The sequence below is a fragment of the Haliotis asinina genome, chromosome 2 (genome assembly GCF_037392515.1).
Source record: "Haliotis asinina isolate JCU_RB_2024 chromosome 2, JCU_Hal_asi_v2, whole genome shotgun sequence".
Classification (NCBI taxonomy): domain Eukaryota; kingdom Metazoa; phylum Mollusca; class Gastropoda; order Lepetellida; family Haliotidae; genus Haliotis; species Haliotis asinina.
In genome coordinates, this window is record NC_090281.1 from 93,649,355 (window position 1) to 93,671,224 (window position 21,870).

The window sequence follows — 21,870 nt, forward strand, 5'->3', positions numbered from 1 at the left end:
GGTAGGGAGAAGTTGTTATCCATGGAAGTTGCTCTCACTGCACTTCACTTCTAAAATGCCACGAAATGAAACACAGTCATGCACATGTGTACATGTTTGTGTGCAAATTAATAATAATTATAACAAATGTGGCATGGTTTGTATATTTTAAATTTGATAAAAGACTGAACATCAATGAAGAACAGACGTAAGTTTGTTTGAGTTTATTCTCCGTAAACATAATGGGCAGTGGACTGTTAACAGCCTCTTAGCGTTCTAAACATATCACACGCAATGAACAATCTCCTAGCTGGGGGACCCGTGAATATCCAGGTTGTAATCAATCATCAGCACCCCAAGGTTGTAAAAGCCGACTTACGGGATCGGGTGGCCAGGCTTGCTGACGTGGTTGTCATTGTATTCCAAATGTGTAGAACGATGTTCACGATGTTGATCACTGGATTGTCTGGTCCAGACTCCTGTTATTTACAGACCGCCGCTATATAGCTGGAATATTGTTGCGTGCGGCGTTAAACAGCAACCAACCAGCCTAGTCGGGAATACAACATCCCATTTCCTGTTGCATCTCAATACGTTGTAATAGTCACACTTTGGCTAGAATATTATTGACTAAGGCGTTATAAACGTTTCAAAGGCATCAAGCCTTAACCAGGGAGACTGTACAACGGTTGTAGAATATAAACTTTCCGCAAGAACGCGAAGCAAATGTTTCAAAGGCTGGTCCTTGAAGGAAAATCATGTACAGAATATGTCCCCAGTTGCACATGCCCGTCCTTAAAACTGATCTTATGAGGATGTTGATTGTCAACAACGACCATCTACTCAGTCTTACTTACCAGTTGTATACGTGGATATGACCTGTAGTGGACGCGTTAGCGCAAAGACCGCGTATCTACAGTAGATCCAGGTTGTAACACCACTGGTGATTATGCCGGCTAGATCTGCTGTCATGTTTGTAAACGTACGACGTTGGGCTGAGGCGGATCAAATTTCTCTATTTGGATACCCCTAACACTTCACCCTGCCTATATGGTTTAATCGGCATTCTACATGGTGAGTCAAAAAATGAAACATTCAATATTTTGGATAGCAAATTCTTATTTATTACGTTGAACGCCGTTTCAATTTAGATTCTTACATCGTAATCAAGCTAGAAGTGACTTCAACCAAATGGTGAGAAGCTCATATACATCATGATGGCATGTTGTGACAGACAATTTGTTAACATTGAACAACTGCATGTAATATTACAGAATAACAAATGGTACATAATTGGCAGAGGCCAGTAAGGGACTAAAACCAACAAATATCAATTCTAATGCGTCAATAGATTAAGTAGTAACAAGAAACGTACACTACCCTACCCGCATACCCATAACGTTAATTCCTGACATCAAATTTGTAAGAAATGGCAATGCACATATATTCTTCAGCTCTAAGGCCACACTTTCGATATTTTCAATATATTAAACAAGTTATATTCAAAACAGGTGACTGCGTGATTATTTCTTCGAAGATACCTTCATGAAAGAAAACATATTGCATTGTTGAATCTACTAGTCACATGTACATTGTGGGTCCGAATATTGAGCCGCGAGACCTCAAGCCTGCTGGACGAGTGGGTGAGCACGCTCCAGGAAGCAATTCATAATCAGCCAGGTAGCTCTGTACTCTCATAGAGCCGTGCAAAATAGTGAAAATAGTGAGAACAGATGACCTTTTAAAGCAGTGAGAACTCATGACCTTTTAAAGTAGTGAAAACACATGACCTTTTAAAGTAGTGAGAACAGATGACCTGTTAAAGTAGTGAGAACACATGACCTTTAAAGTAGTGAGAACACATGACCTTTTAAAGTAGTGAAAACACATGACCTTTTAAAGTAGTGAGAACAGATGACCTTTTAAAGTAGTGAGAACAGATGACCTTTACCTTCGCACTCGATTGTTTCATGTGTTCCATGATGAACCTCAGTCACTGACAATGACTTGTGTCATATTTTAACAACTAAATATGACCTGTTGATGATTCATATAACGCATAAAATGCATAGAAACCTGATTAACCACTCTTTGATGATGTCGACCACACCAGAAGGTCATTTTCTACTTTTATGCACCGAGCAGATGCACGCGAGAAGGTCGGCAAGTACAATGAGGACTATGGGCAGGCTTATCAATCATATGACGCTGTATCCCATACCACGTGCCGATGTCCTGTCATCCTTCGCGCTGCTGTATTTTGCCGCTTTCTTTGTAAGGTTCTTGTTGTCCAGTAATAGTTTGCTCTCAATATTTTCTTTCACCGCTTCAACGCCGGATGAGGACAAAGCCTTAAGACGTTGCGGAACGCAGGCACAACGGCAAAGCAGTCTCTTCCATCTGCCGGAAACCGGGTCAGATTTCCAAGGGCCAATGGTCAGATCCCAGTTCTTGTCCCAGGAGCTGATGTTCCACTCACCAGGAGGAGTCACGTCAGGAGACGTTGACGTTATTGATGTTGTGGGCAGAGCAGCAGATGCTGTTGTAGGTGAAGGGGTGAGAGCAGCTGTCGTCGAAACTGGGGTAAGACTAGGTGCTGTGAAAATGGTGTGACCAGTTGCTATAGTAGTTGTAGAAGCAGCATCAGCATCAGCAGAAGTGGCACTGATGGTGGTGACATCGGAAGGTGAAACCAGGATAGAACCAGTTCCTGTTTCAAATAAAAACCCCTTGGATAAATATATATTTTTGTGTTTCAGACTAACAGTCTGAGTAATTATCTTTTGGCTGAAATGTCATATAGCGTCTTGTTTGAAAGATATATGAACAGAAAAAAACTGAACTGCAAAGGAAACGCGAGTTTCGAAAAAATGAAATTAAAGTAAGTGTTCATGTCCATGTCTCCTGCCTAAATATTTGACAGAAAACAGAATAGAATTTCTATTTTGAAATTGTTTGGAAAACGTTTATCTTTAATTTTATTAAAGCTGAGCATAGGAATATTGAGTTTCATTTACCGAAAGGCACACTGGAATCAGAACTTTTGGGTATTAATGCAGCGGTCGCCATCATAGTGGGCGGTTCTGAAGAGGCAGTGTCTATGGCAACCAGGCTCACAGCATCCACTGATGTTGGAGAAAAGGCCGCAGATACAGTAGCAGGAACAGATGGTGTAGAAACCATCACAGAACTGGCTCCATTGTCAGGTGTAACACCAGCGTCACTAGATACGGAAATGCTTCCATCACCATCCAACAAAGACGATGGTTGAAGGTCCACAGAGAAAGAACTGGATGTGCTTGAGGTTTGTTCTGGAAACACAAGACACAAATTTAAGAAACTGATTTTAAATATATAATTTGTCAAGACAGTATATGTGGCTGGTTAATCCAGTATTGCTCTAGATACGTGATTAGGATGACAAGCCATGTCATCTAAGGTTATACCTGCGTTTGAACCAGCATTTAATAAGTAACAGGGATAGATGTGTCTGTCAATTCTCAGAATATTTAATCATGATCAAGTTTGTGGTCCTTTCAGTTACCTAACGAACGGTGATAACAGTCTTTTTTATCAGATCTGATTAATAAGTTCTGGGATTATACACAACTTCTGGCTATGCTGAAACGTTTCCATAGTAACGGATTGTTGAGAAATAAGTCGACACATTTCTTCATAATTTAGTGAATTACACTTTTGTGTAGCGTGAAGTTTACAACTCGCCTGTTTTAAAGATTCTATTTCACGATTACATAAAGCTTCATGTAAAGTAGAGACGGTGGAGGTACCCAAGTGACGGTACGATTCCCCCCATGGGACCATGTATGAAATCCATTTCTGATGTCCCTCGCCATGATATTGCGAGAATATGCCTAAAAGCTGCGTAAAACTACACTCACTTGCTCATGTATGTTTGGAACAACTTATTAAAACTGTTTCAGATGTTTTTCGATTAATCAGCCACATATAATATTTGGGGTTTTTTATGAGCAAATGAAACCGATTTTTTATGTACGAGTTTTATCCTTTACTTAAATCGTTGTGGTGTGGTTATGTCTGTTTTTTGTCAGTAATCTCTTTTCAGGAAATGGTCACTAACGGATATGAGCGATGGGTGAACCGAGCGGTCAAAGCATTCGCCCGTCACGTCGAAGACCTGGGTTCGGTTCTCCTTCTCCACATGCGTAAAATGAGTGGAGCCCATTTCTTGTGTCCCCCGCCGTGATATTGATGGAATCTTCCTGAAAGCGGCGTAAAACCAAACTCACTCAAATATCAAATCATCTAAAATGCACAAAGACAAAACCATGCGGTCTTTACACTTTTGAAATGGTTACATTACGAGATGTTATTCTTACCAAGACAGCTTTCATCGTAAACGTCAGACACGAGCTGTGTTTCGTCTGTCTTTTCACAAATAAACGCGTGCACATTTGTACAACGAATATCATTCAACACCTCATCATCCAAAAGCAAGCAGTTTTCGTCTCCATCTCCATTGTTGGGTTCGTTTACACGCCACAAGCTGCTACCTATAGAGTTACAGTCCGTCCACATGAAGTCCTCAGAACGGGAATTGGTGATGGTTGATGTGTTTTGCCTAGATCCTCCAATGAAGAACACACGACTCCCTACATAGGAAATGGTCAATGAATTAATGTCAAGCAACTCTTCAGTAGATATTTAATCTGTATCACATCGAATGAAGATATGCCAAAAATCAAAGAAAATAAACAAAATCTGTCTGTACATCAGTACTTCCCATTAGGGTTGAATATCGACAGGATTAAGATCGAGAATCGTTAACTAAATATTGATCGATTATCGATAAAATTAAACGTTTGAGAGAAATTAATATATTTCGCACCATTAGTAAGTGGGGGTATATTTATGCATGGGCTATTGAAAAAAGTGTCATTAGCGTAATGCAGAAGCTATGAGTAATAACAAATGTATGTCTTGTGTGAGTAAATTAAAACTTGATTCTGTCGCAACAGTTTCCTAACGACGACATTTCCAATTATAGAAGTTTCTAGAGGTTACCTCCTATCCTTCTCACATACATTTTTCAGTGCATTGCTGAGTCTTCCTTTTCGTTCTTAAAAAAAGTTTTAACTTTATCTACATACCACTGATCTTTAAGGAGTGAATTATTCAATTTCCAAAATTTATGTTTTCACATAATATGTGCTAATTAATCTCCGTTTCTAAAATCTCTTTAGTCTCCTTGTCTGTCCCATAATTGCTGTGAGTGAGGGTAATTATTCCCTCTTGTCAAGTGTCTGAAAAATGACTGTCTGAAGAATGGGAGGACACCCCATCAGTCAGCCTCGTGATGATACAACTAACTGATGTTTAGTGTGGTGTGTGATTCTAGCACATACATAGCTGCGGGAGATGTATGTATGTGTCTGTATATTTAGGGTGCATGGCATGTCAGTACCAGTACACCAGTCCACACTAATCCTCGCTTGTTCGTGATACAGTTTAACATGGGCGGACACGCTTACTCAACCCAAGCGGGTCATCAGATTACTGTCTCTTCCACCCCAGGGTGCACTCTCATTATAACTACTCACGGTCACGTCCCATTAGTTATACCCCCACTAGTCATGCAGCAAATGAGGGATTAATTAAAACAACAACCGGCTTATACCCTTTTCTCAAAATTGACTAGCCTGCTAATTAGATAGCTTCAGGTTAATTTAATCTCTAACACCAAGAATGCCACAGTCTTTGGCAATGAAAACATATAAACGAATGTTATTAAAGTAAATTACATTGAGGCTGTAGACTGAACAGCAAACCAAACGCAACTGCTTTTTTTGTCGAGTTCTTACATGAAAGAGAACCATGCATTCTATAGAAAACACTTTTGATTGAAAAGTTGTTGTTGACATTGAATTGCCATAAGATCAAATTGATCATAGTCAGATGAAGATACCTCTGAACACGAAACGTGACAGTCTCTATAGTAGCGTGAACCAATGAACTAATGCTGCTGTTATTGCTGCTGCTTCAGTTCCGTTCCTTAGATGAGTGACCCGGATGAACCGATCATGCCCATAAGACGTCACTCGTGGCCGCCGGGTACGGGGACGATCAACCGCAACTCCAAGTTGCTGATGACGTGGAGCCAGTTGTGTAATGGCGGTAAGATGACAGCCCAATTGTCTAGCTACAGTGGTTGCAGAGTTAGTTCTGTCAAACTTTCCAATGGCCATTGCACTCTGCTCCGCTGTTCTAGGCATCGCTTGTGTGGCCTGTATACGTCCTAGCGTCAATACCGAACTGTTTTTGATACAAACCTTTATAAGGATACCTCAGAGCGAAATGCATGCTTTCCATATCCGTCGATGCACGTGCCAACGTTAAATTTTTGCTGCACTGTGGGAGTTCTTTCTTGTCCGAATCTTTCGTATGGAAGTTGAAGTTGCATGACATCATCTCATCTGGGACATTACGTTACTTTAGCATGAACGGTCCATAAATATTCAACACTTACTTTTATGAGATTTCATTTATTTTCACAACTTGCGCTCCTTTTGCTGTTCAGTATATGGACATAATACACCAGGAGGAAAGAACAAGACCTGGGCTTGCAGTCCACTTCCAAGAGGACCCAGAGGTCAGACTCTGGTCAGAAGAGCATGATCCCTGGCACTGTTACAAGGAGGTGAAGTGCACCATGCCTTGATTGACGCCATGGACAATACGTCAGACGTAGATACTGCCCACAGGTTTAATGACTGCATTGTGACTACTTGGGCCGATGATAGTGCAAAAGTCATCATCCCTCTGTCGAGGCATGATGTCCATTTTGACTACTCCCATTTTGACTACTCATGAACATTAACATATAATGCGGCATCCCAACACTTAATAATAGATGATTTCTCCCAACCTGGTGCAGCTATAATTGTTAAAAGTGTTGGTGGAACAGTCTGCGTAATGGAGGGGATAGAACAAGTAATTAAACCCACTCGACTGGAACAGGCCACGGAGACGGTATGTCACAATGACACACTCTATCCATTAGGCCACAAAGACGGTATGCCGTTATGACATTCATTGCACTTGGCGTTCCGCAGATAAGCCCTCTATCCATCGGAACACGGAGACCCTATGTCGCTATGACATCCATTGCACCTGAAGTCTTGCAGATAAGCCCTCTATCCATCGGACCATGTAGACCCTATGTCGCTATGACATCCATTGCACCTGAAGTCTTGCAGATAAGCCCTCTATCCATCGGACCATGTAGACCCTATGTCGTTATGACATCCATTGCATCTGACATTCTGTAGATAAGCCCTCTGTCTATCGGGCCACGGAGGCTCTATGCCGTTATGGCATCCATTGCACCTGTTGTTTTGCAGCTAAACCCTCAATCCATCGGACCACGGAAACCCTATGTCGTTATGACATCCATTACACCTGTTGTTTTGCAGATAATCCTTCTATCCATCGGGCCTCAGAGATGTATGTCGTTATGATATCCATTACACCCGTTGTTTTGCAGATAATCCTTCTATCCATCGGGCCTCAGAGATGTATGTCGTTATGACATCCATTACACCTGTTGTTTTGCAGATAATCCTTCTATCCATCGGGCCTCAGAGATGTATGTCGTTATGACATCCATTACACCTGTTGTTTTGCAGATAATCCTTCTATCCATCGGGCCACAGAGATGTATGTCGTTATGACATCCATTACACCTGTTGTTTTGCAGATAATCCTTCTATCCAACATGCCACAGAGATGTATGTCGTTATGACATCCATTACACCTGTTGTTTTGCAGATAATCCTTCTATCCATCGGGCCTCAGAGATGTATGTCGTTATGACATCCATTACACCTGTTGTTTTGCAGATAATCCTTCTATCCATCGGGCCTCAGAGATGTATGTCGTTATGACATCCATTACACCCGATGTTTTGCAGATAATCCTTCTATCCATCGGGCCTCAGAGATGTATGTCGTTATGACATCCGTTACACCCGTTGTTTTGCAGATAATCCTTCTATCCATCGGGCCTCAGAGATGTATGTCATTATGACATCCATTACACCCGTTGTTTTGCAGATAATCCTTCTATCCATCGGGCCACAGAGATGTATGTCGTTATGACGTTGCACCTGATGGGATGCACAGAAGCAGAAGGAGATATGGTGGAAAAGCAATAACGCGATGACGCACTGATAGGCAAACCCTTCAAGGCGGGACGGTTCAAAGTTTCGGAAACATTACAATTAATCATAAGCCTCTCCTGCTCAAACTTGAATGTGAGTAAATATGCAGAACCCTGTGTACTGGGCTAATATGAAGAGTACTCCTGTCCCATTTAAGAGATTGTTGGCTTGTGTGCGTGCGTGCGTGCGTCCGTGCGTGCATGTACTACACCATATTTAATCGTACGGCGGAGGCACCTAGAATTCTACTCATATGTTGAAACATTACACTGTACGGAATCGAATAAACCAGTGGGCTAGCCAACTGCTTCCGGCAATAGTTACCCAGATGACTTTCAGCAAATGATGTTATTAGCGTAGCCTTCCACGGAGAATCCACTTTGACAAGTCGATCGCCATGTGCCTGGCACTGGGAGTTGGCCATGGTCCAGTTCCTTGCCGTCTCGTAAGGCTTGATGCAGAGGTCCCCATCCGGAAAGTAGCTGTAACCCTGTCCAGACGGGCATGTTTGATTCTCATCTGTCAGCGGCACGAGTAGACACAGATAAGTTACATTTTAAATCTGTGCGGTTTGTACTGCAGGCACCAGAAAACAAACTGGACAAAACCCTTTCTGCCTGACATATGGTTCTGGACATGGGTGTTATTAACACCATGTTATGTAATGTGTTGCAATGCAGAACAGTATGAAATACACAAAGCAAGAGAACAGCGAACAACATGGCATGCGAATAGAGTGAGTGAGTTTAGTTAACGCCGCAATCAGCAATATTCCAGCTATATGGAATAACTATCTGTTTTGGACCAGACAATTCAGTGATCAACAGCATGAGCATCGCAATTGGTAACCGATGACATGTGTCAACAAGTCAGCGAGCCTGGCCATCTGATCCCGTTAGTCACCTCTTACGACAAGCAAAGTCGCCTTTTATGGCAAGCATGGGTTGCTGAAGACCTATTCTACCACGGATCTTCAGGGGGCACAAACATATAGACATAGCGAGAGAACAGCATGACACACGTATAGACATAACGAGAACACAGTGTCACACACACACACACACACACACACACACACACACACACACACAGATATATATATATATATATATATAGACATGGTATGTTTATAAAATCTGAAGTTAATCTAAAATACTTTAACTACCTGTTCACCATGAAGCTAAGAAGCTCTGCTTACCACTGACCACTTTCCAGTGTATGTAAGTAAGCTGGGGTAAGGAAAATACAATAGGATTATACATGTATAACTACAGCTTGGGTTTGACTTGGTTAAGCAGGGTAACACAAAGAGAGGTGAGCAGTTCCCAGGTCGGGAGTGAAGAGGTTGGCCAGGTCGGCTGTCTTCATTTTGTCAAGTTGAGAGAGCCATGTCGGCATAGTTTATGGCAATTATTTGGATTTATGTGATCACATTCAGTGGAAGGAGATGGAACAAAAGCAGTTGGAACTGTTATGTGCTTAACAAAGTAAGACTTTTAACCATACACTGTGATACTTGTTTTGTCAGCATTAAAACTATTATTAAAATTGTTGTGTGATCTCTGCACTCGTAACAAATTGGGGGCTCGTCCGGGATCTGTTCATTTAACGTTGATGGTTTTCTAGGCAGGGATAAAATGGAAATCAGTGCAAATAAAGCACTTACATTCACCACTCGCATATCAATTGCAAATTCAAATTATTCATTGTTTTATTGTTCAGTGTAAACAGGGAAAGCACAACAATTATCTGCCATGGAATTCAACGTGAAGGATTTTATACAGACAATTAGTGTTGAAGGTATCCTTCCATTGAAGAAATCTGAAGTAATACAGGTAGCAAAGTATTTTCAGGTTGACATTGATCCATTGTCTTGGAAATCCCATATTCAAAACCTTGTGATAGAATACCTGGTGGATGAAAATATTTTAGATGACAGCCTTGAACCTAAATCAAAAGTCAAGAGTGAAAAAATTATTTTGATGGAGTTAGAGGCCCAGAAAGACTAAGGACAGACAGAAAGGGAATTGAGATCAAGACAGTTAGATATTCAGAAACTAGAGTTAGAGCTGAAGATAAAACAACAGAAACTAGGTGATGAGAAGAATAAGGGATTTGATGTGGACACATTTGTGAAACGTATTCCCCCGTTTCAAGAAAATGAGGTTGATAAGTTCTTTTTGCATTTTGAAAAGTTAGCAACAAATATGAAATGGCCTGAAGAATCATGGACTACACTTGTTCGGAGTGTTCTCGTAGGCAAAGCTCAGGAAGTTTATGCTGCTTTGTCCATTGATCAGAGCTCTGATTATCAGATGGTTAAGAGTGTCATACCATACTGAAAGCTTATGAGTTAGTTCCTGAGGCATATCGACAAAAGTTTAGAAACTGCAGAAAGCATGAAGGACAGACATATGTTGAATTTGCTAGAAGCAAAGATATGATGTTTGATAGGTGGTGTACATCCAAAGAGAAAAACAAAGACTATGAGAAATTATTACAGCTTATGCTGGTTGAGGAGTTCAAAAGGTGTATTCCATGTGACATTAAAACTTACTTGGATGAACAAAAGGCTGAGACATTAGAACATGCAGCTACTCTTGCAGATGACTATGCACTAACACATAAGGCTTCATTGCGAAATTCAGAATATCATAGTAGAGGGACGTTTAGTTCTTCTAGTCAGTCAAAGGCTTCAGGGAGTAGTTTACCAAGGTAGAACGCTTAGTTCAGCACAGGGAACTTCTTCAACAGGAATGATGAGCTCAGGGCCAGTTTGTTCTTATTGTAAGAAAAAGGGACATTTGTTAAGTGCGTGTTGGAAATTGAAGAACAAATCTCAGAGTGAACAGTTGCCCCATGCCCTTGCCTCGGTGATATCACATCAGGTGAAGGTTGAAGATATGCCGGTAGACAAGTTCGCCTTTGAAAAGGGTTATTCTCCTTTTATGTCTAAAGGAGTGGTGTCCTTAGTTAGTGATAGGTCAGTCTCAAAACCCGTAGATATCTTGAGAGATACTGGAGCCCTCCAGACTCTGATGCTAGAAGATGATTTACCATTTTCTGAGAATACCTACACAGGAACCAGTGTCCTCATGCGGGGTATTGGTGGTTACATTAAGGTACCTCTTCATGAAGTCCATTTGAAATCAGATTTGGTGACAGGAACTATTAGGGTTGGAATCATGTCAACATTGCCAGTGCCAGGTGTATCACTATCATGGGCAATGATATTGCGGAAGATAAGGTGGTAGCTGATCTGCCTAAGATGAGTGAGATACCGTGTGAAAAGCAGGAGGAGAGAGAAGAGTTAAGTGTATACCCTTCTTGTGCAGTTACTAGGGCTATGACACAGCAGAAAGCAAAGTGCCAAGGGAAGACTGACATTCCTAGATCCAGGGAAATTGATTTATCTCAGACTTTTATTAGTCAGCTTGATGAAACTGAGGGAGTGACAACTTTCAGTCATAGTATTGGGAATGAAACTGATAAAGAGGACAGATTTGTTTCTAACGGGAATAGACCTACTGGTAAGTTCACTTTTTCTGAGGAACCAATTAGTGATGCTACCAGGGAGAAACTTATTGAAGAACAGAAGATGGATCCAGAACTTAAGTTACTTAGAAACACAGCTGTCTCTGAGAAAGATAGTCATAGGGAGGCAGGGTGTTATTACCTCAAATCAGATGTTTTGATGAGGAAGTGGAGACCGCCAGACAGTCCAGCAGATGGGGAATGGAAAATATTGTACCAGATTGTTATTCCGCCAATGTATAGACATGAGATTCTTTGCTTAGGTCACGATACTCTACTGGCAGGGCATTTAGGGGTTAACAAGACCTATCAAAAGATCTTAACACATTTCTATTGGCCAGGAATTCAGAAAGATGTCAAACAATTCTGTAGAACATGTCACACCTGTCAAATGGTCGGTAAACCAAACCAGAAGATAGCAAAATATCCTTTGCAACCTATTCCAACACTTGAAGAACCATTCAGCAGGGTTATAATAGACTGTGTTGGACCCCTCCCTCGCACAAGGACAGGAAATGTCTATATGTTGACAATAATGTGTGCATCTACACGCTTTCCCGAAGCTATTCCCTTGAGGAACGTTAGGACTCCTGTTGTTGTCAAGGCACTGATTAAGTTCTTCACTCTAGTAGGGTTGCCAAAGTCAATCCAGTCAGATCAGGGATCTAACTTTATGTCTGGGATATTTCAGCAGGTTATGAATGAGTTAGGTATCACTCAGTACAGTTCGAGTGGATATCATCCTGAATCGCAGGGTGCTTTTGAGCGCTTCCATCAAACTCTAAAGAATATGCTGAAGGCTTATTGTGAGGACAATCAGAAGGTTTGGGACGAGGGGATTCCATACGTGTTGTTTGCAGCTAGGGAATCAGTGCAAGAATCACTAGGTTTCAGTCCTTTTGAGTTAGTGTTTGGGCGGACAGTTCGGGGACCATTAAAGTTCCTGAAGGAGAAGTGGCTAGATGAGAATACCGAAATCAATCTGCTTGATTACATTTCAAACTTCAAAGAGAGGTTTACTAAGGCTTGTAGCATAGCTAAACAGAACTTGCAGGGTAGCCAGGAAAGGATGAAAACCTGGTATGATACCAAAGCACAACATAGAGAATTTGTAGCAGGTGACAAGGTACTCGTTCTTCTACCAATACCAGGACATCCGTTTAGTGCTAGGTTCTATGGCCCATATCCTGTGCGCAAGAAAGTGAGTGACACAGATTATGAAATAGAAACTCCAGATCGGAGGAAGTCGAAGAGAGTTTGTCATATCAATATGATAAAACCATACTATGACAGGCATGCTGAAAATGTACCACAGGCTGTGGGTGTTAACACAATAAACACAGTAGAAATAACTGAGAATGATACATTGGCTGGAGACTCCTGTACCAACAGGAAGGAACCTGATTTGAAGCTTAGTAACTCAGATGTCTTAAACAATCTAGATGCTAAGTTATCACATTTGAATCATGAACAGAAGATAGAACTGGAGGCATTAATTCATGAGTACTCACATTTATTTCCAGATGTACCCTCTAGGACAGACTGTATCTATCATGACATAGATGTAGGGGAGGCAGTGCCTGTCAAGCAGCATGCCTATCGCATGAATCCAATCAAATTAGCTCAGTTAAGAACTGAGATACAGTACATACTGGGCAATAACATCATTGACCCCAGCAATAGTGCTTGGAGTTCACTATGTATCCTTGTACCTAAAGCTGGAGGTGGTGTACGACTATGTAATAACTACAAATGAGTTAATGCTCTCTCCAAATCTGATTCCTATCCAATGCCTAGGATTGATGATTGTATTGATAGGATAGGAAAAGCTAAGTATGTGAGCAAATTTGATTTATTGAAGGGATACTGGCAGATCCCGTTAACAGATAGGGCAAAACAAGTATCAGCATTGGTTACCCCAGAAGGTTTATATCAATACAATGTGATGCCTTTTGGATTAAAAAATGCCCCTGCTACCTTCCAAAGACTTATCAACTCCATCACGGGCAGAATTGACCAGTGTGATGCATACATTGATGACGTCATTGTGGCTACTGACGAGTGAGATGGTCAGATGAAGACAACTCGAATGTTGTTTGACTCACTAACACAAGCCAAACTCACTATTAACTTGACCAAGAGTGAATTTGTGAAAGCTACAGTAACCTATCTAGGTCATGTTGTGGGACAAGGTGAAGTCAAACCAGTCCAGGCCAAAATACAAGCTGTGATCATGTTTCCAGAACCTACAAATAGGAAGGAATTGATGAGATTCTTGGGGATGGCGGGATACTATCGCCGTTTTTGCCAGAACTTTTCCCAAGTAGCAGCACCATTGACCAATCTACTGAAGAAAGACTGCAAATTCATCTGGCAAGAAGATCAACAACAGGCATTTGAGAAGATCAAAGCTATTTTGACTAATGCACCAGTGCTAGTTGTGCCTGACTTCAGCAAACCCTTCAAGCTCTATGCTGATGCATGTGATATAGGAGCAGGAGCGGTGTTACAGCAAGATGACACTTTAGGGATAGATCATCCTATCTGCTACTTCAGCAAGAAATTTGACAGTCATCAAAGACACTACTCTACAATAGAGAAGGAGACACTGGCACTGATACTAGCTCTTCAGCATTTCGAAGTGTATCTGAGCACAACCGTGACGCCAATTCTAGTGTACACAGACCACACTCCACTTGTGTTTGTGAAAAAACTCAAGGACCAAAAACCAGCGATTAATGCGTTGGAGCTTACAGCCGTAACAATATAGATATAGCAAGAGAATAGTATGACAGAGGACAGTATGGGATGTTTAGACATGAACACCCTATGGGATATTGTGACATGACGAGTGCACAGTATGGGATGTTTAGACATATATATATATACACACACAGACATGGCGATACGATAAGAACAGTCTCGAGACGTTTCTATGTGACGAGAAAACGGTATGACATGTTTAGAGATGAAGAAAGAATACTGTGGGGTGTTTAGACATAGCTACATAATAGTATAGGATGTTGAGATTAGAGTACCCTATGGGATGTTTAGACATGACGAGAGAACAGTATGGGATGTTTAGACCTGACAGGAGAACAGTATGGGATGTTTAGACCTGACAAGAGAACAGTATGGGATGTTTAGACCTGACAAGAGAACAGTATGGGATGTTTAGACATGACGAGAGGACAGCATGGGATGTTTAGACATGACGAGAGAACAGCATGGGATGTTTAGACATGGCGAGAGAACAGTATGAGATGTTTATACATGACGAGAGGGCAGCATGGGATGTTTAGACATGACGAGAGAACAATATTGCATGTTTGGACGTAATGAGAAACTGCATGGAATAATTAGACATGAAAGGACAGTATGGGATGTTTAGACATGAGTAGTCAATGATATGTTTAGACATGACAAGAAAGCAGTGTGCTATATTTGACATGAGTAGACGACACTATGGGATGTTTAGAGATGACGAGAAAACAGTATGGGTTTTTTTTAGACAGGAAGAGAGAGAGCAGTATGGTATATTTAGAAACGACGAGAAAATATCATGGAATGTTTGGACTTCACAAGATGTTAGTATGAGATGTTTAGACACGATGAGAGAGCAATATGGAATGTTTCGACATAACAAGAGAACACTATAGGATGTTTAGAGATGACGAGAGAACAATATGGGATGTGTTGACATAATTTGTTTTACAGCCACCCACAATCTCAGTTCTTATTTTTAACTGCCAATTTTAAAGCATCGCCGCATAATGACAAGTGGTATTTTACCAATTTGATGAGCCCTGCCTAAGCAGTAGCAGGCCCCCCTAAGTAATTGAAGGAATTACAGCAAATGTGAAGGAATTGCATCTCAAATGCAAACAAACGCAGCCCACTCGCGAAACAATTGCAGCCATATCGGCAATTTAGTTGTAATAACTGAAACACGTCAGCCATATCGGAAGCAATGTCGGTAATACTTGAAACACACTCGGCCGTCTTCGGAGATTTTTCGGCTCACATCCGTGATTTGTTGGTCGCGAACGGAAACTCACGCAGCAAAACATGGCGTCGTTCGAAGAGGCACCAGTCTCGGTGAGTTTTGTTTTTAGTTCCTACTATTACATTTTCATACTTATCCATCTTTGACCACCCGTGTTGAATGCGTTTAGGTATGAGGTGTTGTTGGAGCTATAGCTTATTGTTTTTAGGAAAAGACTGTCACTGCAAAGAGTGTCACAAGTCATGCCTCTGGAGGTTGTTTACATCTGAACCTACAGGGGCATGACTTGTGACCTTCAATTACTTAGTGGGGCCTGAGTAGTATTGTCCATTGTGTTACCAGAAATTCCAACATGGCTGGTTAAGTATCAGAAGAAAAAAGAACAGTTTAACATGTTTTCTAAAAAAAAGTATTTAGAAAGTGTTACATGTTAAGACGTCATTCTGTATAACAGTATAACATATTTATGAACATAACTGTAAAAGAATTCAGAGGAATGTACGTATTTAGAAGCACCTACATGAACAGTGTGTCCCATGTAGTCGGACGGACGGTAAGGCCTCAAGCCTTAACTCGCATGCGTATAGGATGCGATATGCACAAGTCAAGTCATCCCATTTGTGACCAAAAGGCCAATACAGAGCTAAGCAAGAGCTGCTTCCATCGGGCTGGTCTTGCGCCCAGTTTAGGCTCGTTTTCGAGATCGTCCCATTGTTCGGCCACCTCCATTGAGATCCGTGTATTACTTTACCCCCAGTCCACACGCTGTTACTGGCAACTGCAAAGGCGTTGAAATGCGCTCCAATACGTTCGGTCATCCGGGTTGCTAGTAAACGCAAGATAATTGCTAACTTCTCCCTTGCAGATATCGAGTTCCTATTTGGGGTTGACTGCTTTTCATTTTTGTCTTGAATCATTTAAAACAAAGAAAATCAGAAAATTCCGAAAGTCTTCGTCTTCCAACATTTCCTTGCGACCATACGTTATCCCTTATACACATATCAGAATATTCACCATTCTTTTCATGACTTTTAGTGTCTGTTGATTGTTTTTAGTTTAATCTCGCAGAAATATTCCAGACCGGCGACGGTCTGTTAACAGTCGAGTCTAGATCACGCAATCCAGTGATTAACAGCATGAACATACTTACCCGTGCCAGTTATATTCGGACACTTGACTTAATTTCCATAGACTTACATGTTAATTTAGTGTAGCATAAATGCTTTTCATGGAAGTAATTTTCTTAAGATCCAAGTCACATTTTGCACATTTGTGAGGTGTCATCTTACCTACAATCACATAATTTCTGTTCCGTTTTCCGTTGCTTATTTAACAATTTCATGAACATATGGACACTGCCGTGAACCCTTTAACATGGCGGCATAGTATTGTGCATTGTTGAATCATATCTAAGTTGATAGATGTGATGTCATTTATTAAATAGTGATCGGAAAACTGAAATTATGTACGAAGAGCAAATTTCACATTTGCCTCTCAAATTTTACAACGATCTATCCTAAACTGACTTCATGAAATAAGATGCATGTCTATGGGATTTCGTCAAGTGTTCGCATGTAACTGGCAGGGGTCTGTAGAGCTACACAACGGGATACGATCTCACGTGTCAACCAAGTCAGTAAGCCTGACCGCCCGATCCCGTTAGTCGCCTATTACGACAAGCATGGGTTACTGAAAGCCAATATTCCAACCCGGTCCTTCACAGGCCATGCTGGGAACTCAAGCTGATTGCTCTCTGCTATTTTCGCTAATCGTATTGGTGCACCAACTAAAGCTGTAGGTCATAGTTCATAATAACAATTAACCATTTCTGAACTTGAACTTACAGTTTGTCCTCATGAACCTTTTCAAAGCCGTGTTTTTCTCTTGTGAGTCGAGGGTGGCTAGGTGGTGGTGAAGCCATGATTCACACAGTTGCACAGACTCACTCCACCCTGCCCTTGCTGTCCGTACCTTGAAACAAAACTTGCTAGATGCGTGGTATTGATACCCTTTCTCTGTTGGACACGTAAGCGAGCCTGAAACAAAATAATAAAACATGAAAGTGACTGTTGATATTACGATTAAAAGAACATACGTGTGTGTGGCGAATGCATGTTTGAGAGATGTTTACCATGTTGTATTTTTCCATGCTGTTCTGTAAGTGTCCAACTGTCCTGATAAGCGTCAGTCTCCTGCATGGCAAAGTAACATCCTGACAGATGCTTTTGTTAGTACTACAGAATCATGCCTAGGGCAATATTCCAGCTTGTAAATACTGAAGTCCAACACAATGATTAACAGCATGAGAATCGATGTACGTAGTGGGGATTAAACAATATAGACTGTAACACAATTCAAGATTGTCTGACCCAGCGGATAAGTCCGAGTGAGCGAGGGACTGAGTGAAGATTAAGTTCAAATTACCCATGGTAACAAACTAAACCATTTGTTAATAGTATACTTAATATCATATCAGGCTATTTTGGCGAATTATGACATAAGTAACTAAGCTACTTACTTGTAAGCTGTTGGATATGCAAGAAGAGTGTTAGGACAATATAGGCTAAAAAAGTTAAAACAACATATGGTATGCTGTCTCAAGATGTGTTAAACTGGTACTGGACCAGTAAGATGGAAGGGAATGTCGTAAGAAGGAAAACCAAGGGGTTTTGAAAAGACGTTTGTAAGGCGTTTGTGCTGGGCGAAAACGGGCTAAGTGAGTGTACAAAATGGGAAAATGCGGGTTAGGACAAGATGATATGAGTGGGCGTTATGACAAGATGAGGTAAGTGAATGTACAAACGGGATATGGGATAAGTGATTTGGTGTTACAACAAAATGACTTACGTGGATGTACAAACGGGTTTCGTGACGGTGAGGGCAAACTTTTATGAGTGGATTCATGGGTGGGAAAACGGGTAAGTGAGTTCAGATGATATAAGTCGGTGTTTGGGCAAGATGAGACATGTGGGTGCTTGGTCAAGACAGATCACATGAATGTTTGGGCAAGATAATGTAACAGCAGATTGTGTTTATAGTTTTATCAATAAAGTTTTAGATTTCTTAATTTCAAGTTGTTAATGTGTTCAATGGTTTATGTGATTGGGTTACATATCCAAGCAGTAGGCTTGGTTTGAACGTGATCAGCCCCACGATGGGCGCCAATGTAGCGGCCACAAAAGTTCCGAGTCAACTGACAAGGCAAGGATGTCATTTGTGGGATGACTCCACGCCCTGCTACATTAGTGGAAATGATTTTCTTGTTATGAACTAGTTATGTGTAACCGTACTTGTTGCCTGTTTAGATTAATGCATAACATTCTTTCTTATATTACAGGGTGATTGACAGATCAATTGAATGATTGATTATATATACCTGATGTCGGAATAAACATCACTTCACAGACATACCCGCGGCTGGTCATTATTATTGAGTCACCCCTGCAACAATAGCACAAGTAGGTATTTGGGTAAGATAAGACGTTGGATGTTAGGGAAAGATAAGATGGGTATTTGGGCCACACGGGGGAGGTTGGTGTTTGGGCAAGATGAGACACGTAGGTGTTTGGTCAAGATAAGACACGTGGGTGTTTGGGCAAGATAGGACACGTGAAGGCTGGGAAAAAGAAGACAAGTATGTGTTTGTCTGGATGATAGAGACGTGGGTGTTTGGGCAAGTTGAGGCAGGCAGGTGTTTGGACTTGAAAACGATAGGACAGGTGAGTGTTTAGGCAAGGTAAGACAGGTAGGCGTTTGGGCGAGATAAGACAGGTGGGTGTTTGAGCGAGATAAGATCGACAGGTGGGTGTTTGGGCGAGATAAGACAGGTGGGTGTTTGGACTTGGACAAGATAAGACAGGTGGGTGTTTGGACTTGGACAAGATAGGACAAGTGGGAGTTTGGGCGAGATAAGACAGGTGGGTGTTTGGGCGAGATAAGACAGCTGGGTGTTTGGACTTGGACAAGATAGGACAAGTGGGAGTTTGGGCGAGATAAGACAGGTGGGTGTTTGGGCGAGATAAGACAGGTGGGTGTTTGGGCGAGATAAGGCAAGTGGATGTTTGGGCTTGGACAAGATAAGACAGGTGGGTGTTTGGACTTGGCCAAGATAGGACAAGTGGGTGTTTATGCAAGTTGAGGCTGGAAGGTGTTTGGACTTGAACAAGATAAGACAGGCGGGTGTTTGGGCAAGTTGAGGCAGGTAGGTGTTTGGACTTGAACAAGATAAGACAGGTGGGTGTTTGGGCAAGTTGAGGCAGGCAGGTGTTTGGATTTGAACAAGATAGGACAGTGGATGTTTGGACCTGAACAAGATAGGACAGGTGGGTGTTTAGGCAAGATAGGAAACGTGTAAGTTTGGACAGAAGAGAAACGTTTCTGTTCTTTGAAGATGACACAAGTAGGTTTTTCGACAATAAAGGACACGTGGGTTTGGGGGCAAGAAGAGACACGTGGATGTGTGGGAAAAATAAAGTACGGGAAAAGTGGACGTTTAGGCAAAGTGAGATAAGGGGGCCTTTTGGCAATGTGATTCAAGTGGGTGTTTGCAAGATAAGACACGTATGACTTTTCGGCCAGATAAGATGCGGTGGGTGTTTCACAAACTAGGACACGTCGGTATTTGGACAAGATAAGACGCATGGCAAAGTGAGACATTGGAATCTTTGGGCAAAATGAGACAAGTGAGTATTTGAAGGATCAGGCACGTTGGTGTTAGGAAGTGATTCTGTAGGCAAACAGCAAACGTGGATATGTTTGGGCAAGATGAGACACGCGGCAAAACAAGGCGAGCAGTGTTTGTCAAGGCCATGGACACCCCGTAACAGACATTTGCAAATGGCGTACATGTGAAGCACACTCTTCAAGAATAGTGCTAATAGGATAGGGGTTTGGGGTTTGGGGTTTGGGGTTTGGGGTTTGGACTGCATGATTTATTTACAGGTTCAATACTTCAACATTAATTTGCAGGTTCTTATACACAAACAATAATGTATTCTGACTCACTCATGTTAAATTCCGCACTGTGGCTTTCAACGCCGCCGAGCTGAACACTATACTGCAGGATCATTACTGGGAACAGAAGATTTAGCGTGAAATGCTTATCAGCATTTTCCGATCCCCCAATGCTGACGTAGTTGCAACACCCCGACTCTTCAACAACAGTCACATGTTGTAGTTCACTCTCAAGTGACAGTTTGTTACTTTTCTCCGTGACGTAGATCATCAACCTTTGACTGACAGTGACGGGACTCGGCGGGATCCTGACAGTTGTCACGTATCTCTCTACAGGGGCTATTGTCATCATAAAGGACGTCACACTGGAGTCAGGTGAACGCAGCAGCATCTGAACCTGGACTGGTTTTGACGTATTGATGCACATAATCTCTGGAACCCTCCTATCTATGTCCATATAGCTCCCTTTGTCCACAAGGGTGTAGGTTGAATTCCAAGTATTGACTTCAGTGTCATCGTCAGAGGCAAGTACTCTGAACACAATGGCGACATCAGGTATGTTTGGCAGCACAAAGTTGACACCATAGAGCTGTACCGGTATCATCATTTCCATGAAGAAGCGATTTGCGCCGACTATCCCCGCCACAACAGATATCGCCTTCCTACTTTTGATGTACGTACCAGTGAGATCCTTATCACATCTGACTCCCCAAACATCCATAGACGCGAGTGTTTTAGTAAGTGTCTCCCCATCGTCCAGTGTCATCCCACGGCATGATGTCGGTCCGGCTAAAGTGTGGATTGTTATGTCCACAGATGTGTCATCGTCGTACGCAGCAATGGTAAGAAAAGAGGATTCGCCAGTGTCAACAGTGTATAACGATGCGTAGTATTCATCAGACCAGACGGTCTTAGGAAGGGCCTGGTAGCTTTCAGTATTGCCCCCAGATATACTAGTGACGACTTGTACCGATACATCTAGGTCAGCCACGACTTGAATACCTTTGTGTTCTACAGCACTACTATTCCCATACATCACTTGGGGCGTGAGGGCGATATTGGTGCTGTTTTCCGCTCCTACCACAAACGTTCGGGAGGTGGTGTAGGCGGGCGATGTCAGAGTCACAGTTGTCTCGTCATATGCAGTAATAACGACCCATGTTTCTGAATCTGGACCAGAAATCGAGGTTACGGGCAGCAT

The 21,870-nt window shown here is 41.9% G+C and overlaps 2 protein-coding genes across 2 annotated transcripts; one reads left to right on the plus strand and one right to left on the minus strand.

Moving 5' to 3' along the window:
• Positions 1-2,177: 2,177 nt before the first annotated feature.
• On the minus strand, positions 2,178-21,870 carry LOC137272119 (uncharacterized). The gene is made up of 7 exons (XM_067804477.1): positions 20,721-21,870; positions 17,561-17,752; positions 16,237-16,494; positions 8,501-8,695; positions 4,338-4,610; positions 2,997-3,290; positions 2,178-2,689 (listed from the first exon to the last, which is right to left on the minus strand). The coding sequence occupies exons 1-7, from the start codon at positions 21,868-21,870 to the stop codon at positions 2,178-2,180; spliced, it is 2,874 nt and encodes a 957-aa protein (XP_067660578.1).
• LOC137274723 (uncharacterized) lies at positions 11,397-14,480 on the plus strand. The gene is made up of 2 exons (XM_067808065.1): positions 11,397-13,125; positions 13,954-14,480. The coding sequence occupies exons 1-2, from the start codon at positions 11,397-11,399 to the stop codon at positions 14,478-14,480; spliced, it is 2,256 nt and encodes a 751-aa protein (XP_067664166.1).